The following is a 17,184-nucleotide window of genomic DNA, read 5'->3' as shown; positions in this document are numbered from 1 at the left end:
TTACCTTCAAAGGTGTTAAAAGGTATAGGTTGCAACAGAAAGAAATGTGCAAAAGAAGTTGATTCTAGTATTGATGTTGGAAATTACGTTGTGAACAAAGTGTAACTCTTTCTTATCCTGTTGCATCACTGTTCGATCAGTTTCCAAAGCTACCAGCCTACCACCCTTCAAAATTTCCCTGGCCTGTCAAGATATGAAAACTAGACAGTGAGAAAAAGAAACCCTACATCAAAATTAATGTTGGACCGTACTGCATCTATATGAGAGAGGTACATCACATGTACTGAAGAATTCCATTCCTCCATCAGATGACTGCCGAAATCAGGGTGGTGTCACGCTGAGAAGAGCATCTTCTGCAAGATTGAAAGAAAACCTGTTCAGGAGGAAATTGCAACAACGAAACTTTGATTCCGTGCTCCTCAGTCTGCAAGCACTGGCATTGCCTCATGTCTGAGATGAAAACAAATGCCACCCTCAAATTCTCATATACAGAACCATGGGAAAACACTGCTACATTCCTTACTTTCAAAGACAAGTATCGGAATCTACATGGATTGGATTAGTTTCCTATCAATATTGTTACACTTTTATAGCTTTGAATTGTCTTTGAATGCTTGTCTTTTTCATCCTTGGCAAAATTGGTGCTGTTCCTTTTTTAACAAGTAATATGATTTTGTACTCCCATTTTTCTTTTTTATATTGATCCATAGTTCGGTAATTCATGGTAACACAAAAAAGGAAAAAGGAAAATCAAAACCATGTAATATACCATTTTTCGGTTTTGTTAAGGTTGTAGAAAATTTCAAGAATTGGTGTTGATATGATTTGGTTGAATTAGTTTGTGTGAATCTGATTCTCATTGTTTGCTAGTTTTAAAGAGGGAACTCAATAGAATACAGATCGAGCTGAGTTTTTAGTTTCCATGTCATGTGCTTTCTGTACTCTTGTGGTTTCAGTTCATAGTTTTATTTGACAAAATTTCAGTGCTTCTAGTCTTTTTGTATCAGAAAATTAAGGGAAAAAATATGAGTCCCTTGTTGATAGTAGAAATTACATTATGAGCAAATAGCTAGCAGCCTAGCAAGGTTGCTTGCCAACATTGATCAGTTTCCCACCTCCTCGTTGTTCGAAGTCCCTGAAAAGTGTTTGAAGTAGAATGTCTGAATTGATAAGATGGAGCTGCAGTCGTAGCTAGCCCTAGCTGCAGGATCAGATAAGGTTGCATAAGCATTGTGGATATCTATGAAATCTTGACCATTACGATCTGAAGAAGTGGTGTCTGGATGGTATAGTTTTGCTAGACTTCGGTATGCAGCCTTTATCTCAGATTGGGAAGCATTTTGGTCGACACAGAGGATTTCGTAGTGTATTTTCTGATGACTTTGTTTTAATTGAATGTGGAGGACCGACAGTGGCTGTGGATGAGGTAACTGAGAGATCCATGATATATGGGAGCAAATTAGTGATAAGGTCAAGGAAATTGGTTGTCCCAGAGAGTAGCCATGTGCTTTCGTTTATGGACCAGCAGGAGAGGGAAGCAAAGTTGCAATACCGTAGCGAGAAGCTTGCTCTAGCTTTTGCACTTCTCAACGCACCTCCTGGTCCACCATCCTCATCAACAAGAACATCAGAGTTTGTGGTGATTTTCATTCAGCATTCAAGTTTGTGTCTAAGATGGTGGAGAAAATCATGATCAGAGATACCAATCGGTTTCATCATTTTCGTGATGGTGCCTGTTCATGTGGGGACTACTTGTAGTGCTGGTAATCAAGGAATAACTAGGTGGTTGTTAGTCTTTTGAACTGAATGGGAATTGACTAGACATTTACTTTCTCCATCTCTAAATAAGGAAGAGAAATCTGTGGCGTTTGTTCTCCGCTGGCAGCATATGGACACATTACTTGAGCTGTTAGGATAAATTTGTTCCCCGGTGACAATTCAAGTCACAAAGCATATTTGAACAGAGCAGGGTGGGGAGCGTGGTGTTGTGTGCAAATTATAAGATCAAACGCATTGCAAGGGTGAGAGACAGCGAGAATATGCGTTGGGTAATGGCTGCAAGAGCACAGCCACAGCACGGTTCTCATTCATACAAATGCAAAATCTCAGCTGCTGTTTGATGATGATACAGAAATAAACTTCCTGAAGAAACATTGAATGGACTGTTATTACGCACTTAGTTGAAAAGATCGGGGAATTTACTTACAAGAAGCACAACAAGAGAATCTGCAAAAAGAAACTGGCCGAAACAAAAGAAGGTAGAGAGAGAGAGATAGCAGCAAGAGAATCTGCAGAACAAGATCAGGAAAGATGATCTTCAACTGGGAGCAGTCAATGTCAGGTGCTAAAGCAATAGCAATGGCTCCCTTGATGTTAGTTTCATTTACTAAATTAATGCATGTGTTAATGAGTAAAATAAATGAAATATAGATTATGTCCATATTCTTCAGTAGACTGTATCCAGCAGTCCTATTGAATGCTTCATTCATTTTCTGAAAACATCCTAGATTTGCTACTGGGCATGATGCTCTGTGTCCATTTAACTCTGCTGTGGTTGTGAACGATTGAACACTGCTTGAAATGAAAACTTCACTTTTCTCTCATAAATGAAATGTCCCAGCATCATATCAGGACTCAGTTTCTGCCCGCAACATCATAAGAAATTAGCGAGCAACATGCAGCCAGGAGTCTCATTAACTATCGTAACCTTGCCAGTGGGGTTTTGAGGAAGAATATCCTACATCCATTACAAAGAGCAGAACTTTTCTGTTCTCTAGCATAAATCATCATACAGTTTACGTAATATTTCATGGATTAGAATGACGGCTCAGAAACGCCTGCTATATATAGCTCATTGATAGAAATGCTATAGAACTTGAAGTCCCTTCTGCCCACAAATATTTTTTCTTGGTCAAGCATTGCAAGCAATTAAGAACAGAAGGAGATTGGATTGGATTGAACCCTTCAAAATCCACATTGTTAATGTTGTTGTGTTTGTTGTTATACAGCATCTCAGCCATAAAAAAACAACATTACAAAGGAGAAAAATTAGGGATCCGGTATATTATTCTGGGTGGACATTACAATGAGGTGTCAAAGACGAGGACAAAGGAATAAAAGGCATGCCAAGGAGCAATAGTTCTTAATTCACTTCACATGGCAGTATTATCATAGTAATGTTAGTTTATAATAATTAATCTCCGTGAAACTCATGTGAGTAGAGAAGATTAAAACATGATGTTGCGAAAAAAATGCAGCAAGCCTGGTAGTGGCAGGCCTTTCTTCTGTATATGAGTCTAAAAATAGAGTAAAAATACAGAGAGACCAAGGGACGAGGTTTGAAGGAAGGAAGAGAAAAGGAAACGCAAAATAAGGAACCAACAGCCCGTTTGTTGATTGATTGTTGTGCCGTTTCTGCAGCTGTAAGAGAGAGAGAGAGAGAGAAACAGCAGATGCATGGTAAAAGGCGTGACAGAAGTGTGTGTTGTGGTTGGGACTGTTTTAGCTTAAAATAGCGTAGCGTGTGAGCAAAGCTTAATCATATCATCATTCTTCTTTAGCTAACAGCAACACCAAGCAAAAGTAGTCTCTTTTCAAACAAGATCAGGAAGTCCCCTTAGAGCCCTCAAAGAGGTAAGATATACATACAGAGACTCAAACACATAGAAGACAGAGGAAAAAAGAGATCAAAGTTTAATTTATCTTGTCGACACAATGATTTGATTGGAGCTGTGAGTTCATTATTATAACACATGCATGATGTATCTTTCATTTCATTTGTAGATTCAGCTGTTTTCTTTGAATTTTGTATGATGAGCATTTTGTCTCTTGGTTTTGGCCCTTTGTATATAACAGATTCTTTCATGTGATCACTCTCCCAGCTAGTTTCTTCAATGAATTTCAGACTACATGGCATTTTTTATTCCATTGGTAGAGAGTCTTGTATGTACTTGTGAATCGGGTTGGTTTTCTGAGCATGCAATAATGTGGCCATGATATCTCTCTACAGAAACATAATACAGGTAATGGAGCAAGAGAATATCAAGAGGAAGAGAGGAAGAGAGGAAGAAGAAGAGGAGGTGAAAGAGGAGTCCTCAAATAATAAATCTACAAAGATGCAAGCTGATCATCTTAGTCACCCACGTAGTGTAAGGAACGACATCAAAATCGAAAGGAGATCATGCAACCATGAAGAGGACAGCAACACCAGGAATGAAATAACCGGAGACAACAATTTCGCACTTGGGGTATTTGATTTCCCCTGGCTGAAAGAAGAAGGCAGCAGCATGATCTCAAAGGCAGACGAGGAGGAGTGGTGTTTAGAGGACACAATATTCTCCTCATCTCTCTATTACAGTACAACATCTGCCGCTGAATTTTCTGGACAACACTTGTGGGAAACCACTCCAGAAGCCACGTGCATTGGATCATGCATAGACGTTCCGGTGGACAAGTTTGAGGAGATTAATGCTTGGTCATTGGAAATGGAGGCTACTGTTGATTGAACCTCGGCCTCCCTGCTCCAAAACAAAAATGGTGCCTAGTCCTAGCTTAGCTAATCACTGCAAAGTTTGCATTTGCATTGCATGCACACAACCCACTAGGAAATCTTGATGGGTTTTTCTTCATTCCCTAGCATTGCAAACCCAGTAGACAGCTGGTCCTGTTTGCAAGTGTGTCTTGTTGGGAGTTGATTTTTAAAGTATTTTTTATTATAAGTGTGGCAAATTTTGCTTTTAAAAATCATTTATATATTAAAATAATATTTTTTTTATTTTTTAAAATTTATTTCTACCATCAAAACAATCTAAAAACTTTTAAAAAATTAAATTAAAAATCAAAAAATCAAAAAAAAAGTAATCAAATGAAGCCTAACAAGATACCAGACTTCATGGTACATATAAGTTGCTCATATTGGGCTTCTACCTTTATTTTCTAAAGTTTCTTGGTGTGTGTATATATATATAAACTGAGATTGATATCGTTGATTGCTTGATTGCTTATAAATAGTCTTGCCAATGAATGAAAATGACCTTTGTTGGTTATGGACAAAATTAGGAAACGAGAGAGAGCTGAAAATAGCTTAATTTGTTCATGGTGAGATTCTCTATATATTTTGATGCCATATATTTTCCATCCTTATTGTATATTTTCTTACACTGCAAGAAGTGGTCCAGCGGTGGTTTGTTCTGACTTGTGTTGTGGCCATGATCGATGTTGTTGTTTTTATTCATTTTCCGGTCACTCACCGTTCTTTTCGAGCCACGATTTCCTTTGCTGGGGATCCACTGGATGCTTTATCTTGCTCCCACGCAAGCCATGTCTTTGTGAATAACAATCTCGCTAGCTAGCTAGTTGCTGCTGCTGCTGCTTTATGCCGATTACAAAACATAAATCATCATTTCTAGTAGTGCTACAGTGATTGATGCAACAAAAGCAATCGATGGAGAGAATATTAAAGTGAAAGAAGGAGAGAAAGAAGCAAACCCTTAATTATGAGATGGTCCCTGTAGCAGACAGATGGTGGTGGTGGTCCTACCCTAGCTTCTTAGTTTCCACACCCATTGCCGTTGTGCCGACACTTCCTGCTTTATAGGTATTCTAGATACCGGTGCTCCGTAATTTAAAAATAAAAAATAGTAAATAGACTATTTTTGTTTTGCTTTTTTAATATAAAAAAATTTAAAATATAAACAAAAAATATTATACAACCACCTAATTACATTGATGTTAATAAAAGGATATAATAGTAGATTTGATCATCGAGAAGTGTCGTATGCGTCTCCTAAATATCAAAGCATGGTGTTCACATTCCTACATTTTTTTATTATAAAATTAATTATTTAAAGCAAAAGGTCCAAAACACCCTCCGTATCTCTAGCAATAACAACAAAACCTATGTGAAAAGACAAAATCACCCTTGAGCTTAGATTGAAGGATTAAATCATGGAAAAAATCTATCATAAAAAATATAATTAAAAGAATAGAGGTGAGAGTGAAAATAAAAAAAAATAGAGGGTAAAAAAAATAAAATTGGAGAGTTAGATTTTAAAGAAAAGAACTTTAACAAAAGAAAAAAAATCAAAAGAATGATAGTTAAAGTGAAAAAAAAAAACAAAAACAAAATAAACTTTGATTGAGTAATGAAATCGAAAACAAGAAAACTTTAACAAAGACTCAGGTAAAAAATCAGAAATCAAAACAATAAGGACTGAATTGAAAAAAATAATATATAACAAATTGTAATTTAAGGACTAACTTTTGATATGACCAACGACAAACAGCTCATCAACCATCATCATGTGTCGCACCAGAAGAAGGAAGGAGAGGTGACGCTTTTAATAAAACGACGGAACAACATATTTGACAACTAGGAGGCATTCTTTGTGCCGTCCAAAAGGCACAAACGTCTCCTACGCGCCAACTCGTGATGTCCACATCCTTGCATCTTTTTTATTAAAAAAAATAATTATTAAGAGCAAAAAGTCCAAACACCCTCCATTTTTTTGGTATTAAAAAAAATCTAAGTGAAATGATTAAAGGTTGAAATCGGGGAAAATATATCATATAAAAAATTATAATTAAAAGAATGAGAGTGAAAAAAAAATAGAGAGCATAAAAATAATAAAACTAAAGGGTTAAATTTAAAAGAAAACAACTTTAACAAAAGGATAAAATAAATCAAAAGAATGAGGGCTAAACCGAAAAGAAAACATAAACTTTAATGGAACGATGTAATTGAAAGCAACAAAACTCTAACAAAAGAGGTAAGGACAAAAATCAAAAGAATAAAGAATAAATTGAAAAAAATAATATATTATAAATTGCAATTTAAAGACTAGATTGAAAACATAAAGAACGTTTCTAAAAGAGCAAGGGACTAAGATAACCAATCAGAAACATAAAGACCAAACTTGAAAAATGAAAAGAAAAGAGGACATGCGTGAACTTTTTCTGCAAGAGAAAGAAAAGAAGGAAGAAAAAAAAGAAACCACATTCGGTGATAAATCGTTCATCAACCATCATCACATGCCATGCCAGAATGATAAGGGAGAGGCGGTGCGTTTAATGAAACCGCGGAACAACAGGTTTGGCCATCGGGAGGTGCTGTATGAACTACCCAAAAGGCGTGGGCACCTCCCACGTGCCAACACATGATATCCACATCCCTGCATCTTTTTTTATTAAAAAAATATTTATTAAGAGCAAAAGGTCCAAAACACCCTCCATAATTCTAGTATTAACAAAAAAACCTTTGTGAAAAGACAATATCACCCCTGAATTTAGATTGAAGGATGAAACCGGGGGGAAATCTATCATACAAAAAGATGTCATTAAAAGAATGAGGGTGGAAATGAAAAAAAAAAACTAGAGGGCATAAAAAAAAATTGGAGGGTTAAATTTAAAAGAAAAAAACTATAACAAAAGAAAAAAAGAAATCAAAAGTATGAAGGCTACACTAAAAAAAACAAAACAACATAAACTTTGATCGGGGGATGAAATTGAAAACAACAAAACCCTAACAAAAGAGTTAATAAAAAAAAACATAAATCAAAAGAATAAGGACCGAATTGAAAAAAATAATATATGACAAATCGCAATTTAAGGACTAAATTGAAAGCATCAAGAACTTTTCTACAAGAGACAAGGACTAAAATAAGCTATCAGAAATATAAGGACCAAACTTTAAAAATGAAAAGAAAAGAGGACATGCGTGAACTTTTTGTGCAAAAGAGAAAAGAAGGAAAAAATCACTGTCGACGACAAACCGCTCATCAACGATCATCACGCGCCGCACCAGGAGGACGAGGGAGAGGAGGCGCTTCTAATGAAATGGTGGAACAACATATTTTTCCATCGGAAGGTGTCGTATGCCCCTTTCAAAAAGCACGGGCGCCTCCCACGCGTTAACATGTGATGTCCACTTCCTTGCATTTTTTATTAAAAAATTAATTATTAAACACCCTCCATATTTATGGTATTAACAAAAAAAATCCTATGTGTAAATACAAAATCACCCATAAAATTAGATTGAAAGATGAAACCAAAGAAAAAATATATCATACAAAAAAATGTAATTAAAAGAATGAGGGTGAAAATGAAAAAAAAAGGTATAAAAATAATAATACTAGAGGGTTAAATTAGAAAAAAACTTTAATAAAAGGAAAAAAGAAATCAATAGAATAAGGGCTAAACTGAAAAAGAAAACAAAAAACATAAACTTTGATCGAAAGATAAAATTGAAAACAAAACTATACCAAAAAAGCCAAGGAAAAAAATAAAAAATCAAAAGAATGAGGACCGAGTTAGAAAAAATAATACATGACAAATTATAATTTAAGGACTAAATTCTGATATGGCCGAAGACAGACCGTTCATCAACCATCATCATGCGCCACATCAGGAGAAATGAGAGGAATAGAATAACAGATTTGACCACCAGGAGATGTCGAATACACCATCGAAAATAAAAGGATGAAAATAAGTATTAATGGTAGAAGAATAGACAAACCACGCATCAACCATCATCCCCACAATGTTTTTTTTTACGGGGATAAATAAATATTTTTATTATTAATAAAATATAAAAATATAAAAATAACCCCTTACAAATTCTTAACAATTAATTGGCCTTTGGAAGAGACGGAACCACCCTCCGAACCAAAATTCTCTTCAAATTACAAAAGCGTAATTCTACTGTCATAATAAATAGTCTTTTGTTTACGTGTGCACAATAAACTCTACAGTATTTTAGCTACGTGTTTTATGTGTTCTTTATAATAATAATAATAATAACTATTGAGAAATATTAATATACTTCTACCATTCATCTTGATTTATGCATACATTATTTAAAGTGGTGGAGGAGAGCATTAATTAACAATATCTAAATGGTGTGGGAGGAATCATTGTTCCCCCATATCTAAATTATTGTGGATTATAACAGTAATTCATAGTGTTTTTTTTTTTTTGCATTTTTTTTTTCTAACTTTCCCTCTTTTTTTTGTTTTTTTATTTTTTTTTTCCAAATTGCTTTTCTTTTTTTTTCCAACTTTGCTTTTTTATTTTTATTTAATTTTTTTAAAATTATCTTTGTTTATTTTACTTTTTAAATATTGAATTGGTTAAAAATTTTGTTTTGTAATTTTTTTCCTTTAAAATACTGTGGATTGCTATGGTGCTTTTCCACATAGTTTTTCTATTTATTTTTTTTTATTTTTTTAAAATTATATTTGTCAATTTGTTTTTAAATTGAGCTGATTGAGAATTTAGTTTTGTAATTTTTTTCTTGAAAACATTGTTGATTGCTACAGTGTTTCTTCGCATGTTTTTTTTTTTTTTTTTTTTTTTATGATTTTCTCCGAAATTATCTTTTTTTATTTTATTTTTTAATATTGAGCTGGTTAAAAATTACAGTTACAATATGTGAGGAAAACACTGTAACTTTCCTCGCAAATTACTGTGGATTGCTACAGTGTTTTTTCTTATATGGTTTTTTTCTGTTTTGTTTTATTTTTTCCTAAAATTGTCTTTGTCAATTTTATTTTTTAAATATTAAGCTGGTTAAGAATTGCACTTACAAGTAAATACAAGTTTTTCCTCACGAAACACTATGGATTGATACAGTTTTTCCTCACATGGTTTTTTTCCAGTTTCTTTTGTGTTTTCTTTTTTTGTAATATTTTTTTCCAAAATTATCTTCGTCGATTTTTTTTTTAATATTAAGTTGGTTAGAATTTAACTTTATAATAAAACTTAATCATGTGGGGAAAGCACTGTAGCTTTCCTCACAAAACACTATGAATTGCTACAGTGTTTCCAACATAATTGTTTTCCTCTTTTTTGTGTTTTTTTAATATATTTTTTCTAAAATCGTCTCTGTCGATTTGATTTTTTTAATATTAAACTGATTAAGAATTTAGCTTTATAATTTTTTTTCTTTAAAACACTGTGAATTATTGCAGTGTTTTCCCATATTATTTTTTTATTATTTTTTCCAAAATTATCTTTGTCTATTTTTTTTAATATTAAGTTGGTTAAGAATTATAATTACAATAAAGCTAAATCATATAGGGAAAGTGTTGTAGTTTTTCTCACAAAACACTATGTATTGCTAAAGTAATTCTCTAAATGGTTTTTTATTTTATTTTATTGGGGAAATCACTGTAGTTTTCCTCACAAAACATTGTCAATTGCTACAATGTTTTTTCTCATGGGTTTTTTTCCTTCCAAAATTATATTTGTTGGTTTTTTTTTAATATTAAATTGGTAGAGAATTTAGTTTTGTATTTTTTTTGCTTTTTATTAATAGAAAAGCTAAATCATGTGACGAAAGCACTATATCTTTCCTCCCAAAACACTGTGGATTGCTACCAATCATTTTGTTCAGTCTCTAAATTTTGATCACAAACACAACTTTTTTTTCCGTCATGAAATATTGGCTCCATCATACCTTTAGTTTCTATTACTTATTTAGCGCTGATTCACAATTATAACACTATTAAATATTTTTTTTTATAAGCCCGCTGCAGGACGCGGGCATGCATCTCATCTATTCCTATACGAGGGTGGGTGGGTGTAGTTCCTCTTGTCTATGAGAGGACCATATGTGTTTTTTTGCAAGGTGTTTTTTGAAAATTATTTTTAATTAAAAATATATTAAAATATCTTTTTACTTTTGGTATTAAAATTATTGAGAAATAAAAAATATTAATTTAATGTATTTTGAATTAAAAAATAATATTAAAAATACTCTTTAAAAAAGGCGACATCAGCAAGAAAGGAGAAGGCATCGTTATTAATGCTATGATCAGAGAAACACTGATGATGATGATGATTAAGAGTATAAAATAGAGGGGTTAGGAGAGACATACGTACACGCACGTTACTTGCTTACTTGTAAATGAATATCCACGTATTTTATAAGCATGTTGTGGTTTAACTAGTTACGGCTGAGGAGGGAGAGGGCCTCAGCACGCACGTAAGAGAGCTAGGAGCATGGTATTTGATTTAATTAATTAATTAAACTATAAAAAAGAAAAAGAAAAGAGCATCTAATTATTAAATCGAATGATATTGTTGCTGGTTCCTACACAACCATTGGGCTGTCCGAAATTAATTTCAACAGCATGATTTATCAGTTTATGCTATGGTTTGATTTAATGTTATGATAATTAGAGTATTTTTAACTCTAAAGAAGTGGGGAGATTTATGATTTGTCATTTCTTGAGAGAGCATACGTAAAAATGGAAAATGAATGATAAATATATATGTATATGTATATGTATATGTATATGTATATGTATATGTAATAAAGCAGAGGGCAATTATGGACAATTTATTCGTAGAGATTGTTGTGAGGAAATCAAACAAAAGCGGTCATCTTTCAAGATGGAGACCTAATTTATGTCCGTGAAGGGTTCAATTGAGAGTTTTGAAACTAAAGGGACCAAATACATTATATATTAAATCAACAAGGGGAGGTGGAATCTTTCCTGCTGGGCCGCGTGTAGGTGAAAAAGGAAAGGACCAAAACACGGTTCCTTGATCCTCCCTTCTCATCTTCATCTTCATCTCTATCTCTTATCTCCTGCTGTTGTTTACTAATCTCAGTTTTTCTGCTGTGCCTGCCTGTCATCTCACTCCTTACCTCACCTTTCCTGTCCTCTATTTATTATTCTTTCATTATCGTACCACAACACAACACAACTCAACGCTGCTGCTGCTGTAATTGCATACTTTTCTTCTATTAAACCTATATAAAAAAGAAAAAGAAAAGGCCTCTCTCTCTCTCCTGTCAATCTGTTTTTGTTTGTTTGACCCATCCATCCATCCATCCACGCCGCAATCAAGAAAAAGGCCTCTCTCTCGCTCTCTCTCTCTTCAAACCAACACTCTATAATCTCCTCCTCCTGCTGTTGTTCTCTTTAATAATTTGATGAATGCAGTTTCTTTCTCTCATACATCCACAACAAAAGTCTTTTCTGGGATTCTCACCACGATGAGGATGAGAAATCTGGTGATTGGGTTGCTCTTCCTCACTGTCTTGTCTCCATTCTTTTATACTGATAAATTATCCTCCTCCTTTACCCCTTCTACTTGTAAGTTTTCATTTCTTATCCTCTCCCTCTCTCTTTTTTCTTTGAAGTAGTGTTGTTTATTAATGATTATTCTCTCTGTTCCGCAGCTAAACAAGAAGATGTTAATGCTTTTGTATGTTCAATCCCCTTCTCCTCTCTTTCTTTTTCCTTAACCCACTTCTTTATTAACATTTTGTCATAATAATATTCTCCATGTCTTTTTGGTTTTGCAGACTCTCCCTACTGATACCAGACATCTCAATGTGTTGCCCCAGGTCCGTTTATCTTTAACTTCTTTCTCTGTCTTAAAAGTTCCTCCTTTTGCTTGTAATTCAGTGCTGAATTCCAGATCTAACCTCTTCTATTTCTCACTGTAGGAGGAATCATCTACCGTGATTAAAGAACCCATTGGGATTGTGTATACTGATCACATCAACTCCTCCTCCAATACCATTCTGACTGAAAAAGGTCTGTGCTTTCTTCTTCTTCTTCTTCTTTTTTCTTCTCTTTCAAAATTTCCCATCTTTCTTGGATTTCTAATTTTGGGTTTATCATTTTGTTCATTAGATTCGCAGTTGCCTGATGCAAGAGAACATAAATATGCTAGAGTACTATCTGCCACTGATGACGAAGGTCATTCTCAAACCGACAATATCATCAAACAGATCATTCAGACCACTAATCAGGAAGAGGAGGAATCCCAGTCAGACAACGGAAGTGATCAGGAAAGCAAACAGAAAACTCAAGTTCAGGTACATTTGATTTTAATTTTAATTTCCATTTTCAATTGTTGTTTGTTTTTTTTTTTTAAAAAAAAAATGCTATGAGAACGTGGGCATATGCAAAAAGTCTTTGGCAGCTCCTTTTTTTTTATTAAGGTTTGAATTATATTTTGAGGACTAATTCGTTTTTGGTGATGCTTTGCTAAGTTTGATGTTCTGTGGCCATGTTCATTAGAACGTGGGCATATGCAAAAAGTCTTTGGCAGCTCCTTTTTGTATTAAGGTTTGAATTATATTTTGAGGACTAATTCGTTTTTGGTGATGCTTTGCTAAGTTTGATGTTCTGTGGCCATTTTCATTACTTGTTTTTAAAGCTTGGTCTACTCTATATGTCAATTACTTCATGCTGTTGGAAATAGTCATCTCAAAAGGCTCTCCGTCCCTTCCCATATTCAAATAACTACGAAGTAGAATATTCTTCTATTGCGTCACATTCCCTTGCAATAGAAGGTGCATGCAGAATTTATCTCTAGAAAAAAGCGATTCTATCACTTTTCAAGACTTAAAGAACACACCCCATTAACAATTTGGATGGAACTATTGAATTGGCTACGAACCATACTCATTGTCAACTCAATCTGTTACTTTTTCTTAATAATTTGAACAGAGTTGCAATGCGACAGCTGTATGGTTTCCAAAATGAATGCCCTGCTTGCTGAATTTCTTTTAGGCCTCAAATACATTATGGGAAAACAAAAGAATGAAGAAAGTTTTCTATGGTGAAAGTAATTTATAATTTACAGGTGAACTAAAATTTTGTAACTTTTTGGTCCTTTTTTGATAGCTTGAACAACAATCTGCTGTAAACTCGGGCGACGATGATGAGAAGGATGCTCTGTTAACTGAAACCAATAAACAGACAGATCAAACAGCTATGCCAGATGCTCGGGTGCGGCAGCTCAGAGATCAGCTTATCAAGGCAAGGGTGTACCTGTCCCTTCCGGCAACGAAGAACAATCCCCACTTTACAAGGGAGCTTCGAATGCGGGTAAAGGAAGTTCAGCGTGTACTTGTAGATGCAACTAAGGATTCTGATCTGCCAAAGAAGTAAGTTTCTTTCTAAAACATATCAAAATTGGCTGGCTAACTAAATTGCTCCGTTGTGAAAAAAAAAAAAAAAAGTTAATAGATTGTTATGTTTTTTCCCCCTTCTGATAATGGAATTCTTGTTGGTTTGTATTATAGTGCCTATGCGAAATTGAATGCAATGGACCAATTGCTGGAAAAGGGCAAGCAAATGCAGGATGACTGTGCTACTATGGTAAAGAAGCTCCGGGCAATGCTCCACTCAACAGAAGAGCAACTCCGAGTCCATAAGAAGCAGACCATGTTCTTGACGCAATTAACTGCAAAGACGCTACCTAAAGGTTTGCACTGTCTTCCGTTGCGCCTGACAACGGAGTATTATAATTTGAATTCTACTGAACAGCAATTTCCAAATCAAGAGAAATTGGATGACCCTTCACTTCACCATATTGCACTATTCTCGGATAATGTTTTGGCAGCAGCAGTGGTTGTGAACTCCACCATTACCAATTCTAAGGTAAACAAAAGATACTCTATTCGAACATCAACACGCTCCCTTTGGTTGCCAAGGAGATCTTAGAAAGCCAAAGAAGAGCTGATTCAAAGAAAGCTAAAATAGTTTCCCTTTGAATTTAGTATTTAATTTTCCATCTCCACTTCCTTCAATTCTCCTTTTGGAAAGGGGAAGGGAGCATGATAGCATTAGTGAAGTTGGTTTTTCATTTATATCTGAGACTTTTTATTTTAATTGACATCCTTAAACTGATCACTTTGAGTTGACTTATCCGCAGCATCCTTCGAAGCTTGTTTTCCACATTGTTAGTGATAGACTCAACTATGCAGCAATGAGGATGTGGTTTCTAGTAAATCCACCCGGTGTAGCCACTATTCAGGTCCAGAACATTGAAGAATTCACATGGTTAAATTCAAGTTATAGTCCTGTTCTGAAGCAGTTGGGTTCTCGATCAATGATTGATTATTACTTCAGGGCAGCTCGTGCCAGTTCTGATTCGAATTTGAAGTACCGGAACCCAAAGTACCTGTCCATCCTGAACCATCTTCGCTTTTACCTGCCAGAGATTTTCCCAAAGCTCAACAAGGTGTTATTCTTAGATGATGATATAGTGGTGCAGAAGGATCTTACTGGCCTTTGGTCCCTTGATTTGAAGGGTAATGTGAATGGTGCTGTAGAGACCTGTGGAGAAAACTTCCATCGTTTTGATCGATATCTCAACTTCTCAAATCCTCATATCTCAAAGAATTTTGATCCCCGTGCTTGTGGATGGGCATATGGAATGAACATCTTTGATTTGAAGGAATGGAAGAGGCAAAACATCACTGATGTATATCATACATGGCAGAAGCTGGTAAGCAACCTACTTGAAGATGTATTTTTGGGGGTAGAGTTCCAAGTTTAATGGAATTCAAAATTGGTACCTTTTACAACTAGACAAGTGGTTTTAGTTCAAAATTGGAGAATAAGCCTGGATACATGCAATATTCATTCTTAAATCTTAAATAGTTTATTCCAGCACATGCGTAACTCAAACATCAATTTATGCTCGAAAAGTTAGCTCTGGTTGTCTTATGTTGCTGTAGGTTCTAAAGAAATTTTGTTTGTGAACAGAATCATGACAGACAATTATGGAAGTTGGGGACTCTGCCACCTGGCCTCATTACTTTTTGGAAACGGACTCACCCCCTTGACCGACGTTGGCATGTTCTGGGCCTTGGCTATAATCCCAATGTGAGCCAAAGAGAAATTGAACGAGCAGCTGTTATACATTACAATGGCAACATGAAACCATGGCTTGAAATAGGCATACCCAAGTATCGAAGCAACTGGGCAAAATATGTTGATTATGATCATGCATATTTGCGAGAGTGCAATATCAATCCATAAAATATAGTCCTCGTGGTGTCATCCATTCATTAGAGCTCCATGCAAATGCTGTGCCAACATTTTACAGGTCCACATCACTTTGTTGGCTCTTCCACATCCTGTGCCAACATTTTTACAGGTTTGCAACACCTTGTATGTTCTTTCGTAATCTAAGTAGAAGCTGATCGAGTGTAATTCTTTATGTATACATTTTTTTCCTTTCCTTTTTTGGATGGTAGATTGAGGCCACTATGCATGTTAGTTGATTTTGGTACCTTTATTACATTCCTGCAAATTAGCAGGTGTATTTGTAAATGATCGCAAACTAAAAGAAGAAAAGAAGACATAATAATCTTGAGTTTATATCCGTGTTCTGATCTCAGCCTCGTTGTTAAGTCCCTTGGCATCATTTTCTGGAGAGATTGTGAAACCTTTTCTTTTATTTGGTCAATTTCTTGTATTCTTTGTTCAGAAGAGAGGCTTAAATGCGATGCATTTTAGAGAGAAGTAGGATGAAGGCCGCGTCTCTTGTGATAACAGGTTGCTATGCTACATTCTGGATTATGGAGCTTGCGCTTGATTCATTTCATATATTGTATGTCGTAGAAATAACATTTCTAGATCCTATCTCGATACTTGCATGAGCATGGTAGTTCGTGGTACTTGGAACAATTGTTGGTTTTTCTTGCGTTCCTGTTTCCTGTCTTGCAAGAGCGTGAAGGTCCGTCCATTGATTCCTAAACGTACAGGGTCGTGATGACTGGTATAAAATGCCCTTTATTCCGTCGATGGAGTAATAGATAGCACCTGTCCTTGATTTCTTTTTTCTTCTTTTCTTTCAGGCTCTGCTTGAACATCAGTCATTTTTCACCCACCGACACTTGTTTTCGTGCGTGTACTGCGTGTGTGTTAGTATACTGGACCCAGCTGGGAGTGGAGGGTTTGAGGCAGAAAAGGAAAAGGGTGTGACTAGTGAGAGCTGGGCTGGTTGATGCCCAATATTTCTAGCAATCAAGCTGTGATGTGATAGTGGGGGGAGTGAGTTGGCTAATTAAATCAATTCCGTTCATGCAATGACTTCATAGTGGCCCACAAGGCAGGGGCATGGGGCTGGGACAGCCTGTTTTTCATTAGTCGTAGCAGTTACAGTTGGGGTTCACGTTAAGATATCCTCCTCCTCCTCCCTCCTCACGTGGTGGGACTCTACTCGTTTGTCCGTGTCTGTCTGCCTTGGTAGTTGCTTTCTCTATTTCGGTTCTTATTACACGGGTCCCACAGCATAGATGAGTCCGTGAAGGACGGGACAGGTATTGCCCGAACAAGATGCGCGGGGCTGCCTTCGAGATCCAAGTTGCGTTGGCTTGGCTTTCTAAGATCCGTTCATGAATTATTGACTGTTGATGATGAAGAGCTC

The 17,184-nt window shown here is 35.4% G+C and overlaps 2 protein-coding genes and 1 long non-coding RNA gene across 3 annotated transcripts; 2 read left to right on the top strand and 1 right to left on the bottom strand.

The window, feature by feature from the left end:
• Nucleotides 1–45: 45 nt before the first annotated feature.
• Nucleotides 46–5,481, bottom strand: LOC112324472 (uncharacterized). Its single transcript, XR_008057613.1, has 2 exons — nt 5,159–5,481; nt 46–450 (listed from the first exon to the last, which is right to left on the bottom strand). It is a non-coding gene; the product is annotated as an uncharacterized LOC112324472 (long non-coding RNA).
• Nucleotides 3,738–5,147, top strand: LOC127904435 (uncharacterized). Its single transcript, XM_052448003.1, has one exon. It carries the CDS (start codon nt 3,993–3,995, stop codon nt 4,503–4,505), a length of 513 nt encoding a protein of 170 aa, XP_052303963.1. The 5' UTR covers nt 3,738–3,992; the 3' UTR covers nt 4,506–5,147.
• A 6,084-nt stretch (nt 5,482–11,565) lies between the features above and the next one.
• On the top strand, nt 11,566–16,133 carry LOC18105982 (probable galacturonosyltransferase 4). Its single transcript, XM_024587620.2, has 9 exons — nt 11,566–12,101; nt 12,188–12,213; nt 12,314–12,355; nt 12,458–12,548; nt 12,648–12,832; nt 13,647–13,909; nt 14,048–14,405; nt 14,680–15,255; nt 15,516–16,133. Exons 1-9 carry the CDS (start codon nt 11,939–11,941, stop codon nt 15,789–15,791), a joined length of 1,980 nt encoding a protein of 659 aa, XP_024443388.2. The 5' UTR covers nt 11,566–11,938; the 3' UTR covers nt 15,792–16,133.
• Nucleotides 16,134–17,184: the final 1,051 nt, after the last annotated feature.

This window comes from Populus trichocarpa, chromosome 16, assembly GCF_000002775.5.
Source record: "Populus trichocarpa isolate Nisqually-1 chromosome 16, P.trichocarpa_v4.1, whole genome shotgun sequence".
In the NCBI taxonomy this organism is placed as follows: domain Eukaryota; kingdom Viridiplantae; phylum Streptophyta; class Magnoliopsida; order Malpighiales; family Salicaceae; genus Populus; species Populus trichocarpa.
This window is presented reverse-complemented; position numbering and strand designations above follow the sequence as displayed.

Excerpts from the sequence above, each read along its gene's own strand:
- LOC127904435 (XM_052448003.1), top strand. The coding sequence starts at position 3,993 with ATGATATCTCTCTACAGAAACATAATACAGGTAATGGAGCAAGAGAAT.
- LOC18105982 (XM_024587620.2), top strand. The coding sequence starts at position 11,939 with ATGAATGCAGTTTCTTTCTCTCATACATCCACAACAAAAGTCTTTTCT. Across the intron at positions 12,356-12,457 it reads ATCTCAATGTGTTGCCCCAG|GAGGAATCATCTACCGTGAT; the intron begins GTCCGTTTATCT and ends TTCTCACTGTAG. Across the intron at positions 13,910-14,047 it reads GATTCTGATCTGCCAAAGAA|TGCCTATGCGAAATTGAATG; the intron begins GTAAGTTTCTTT and ends TTTGTATTATAG.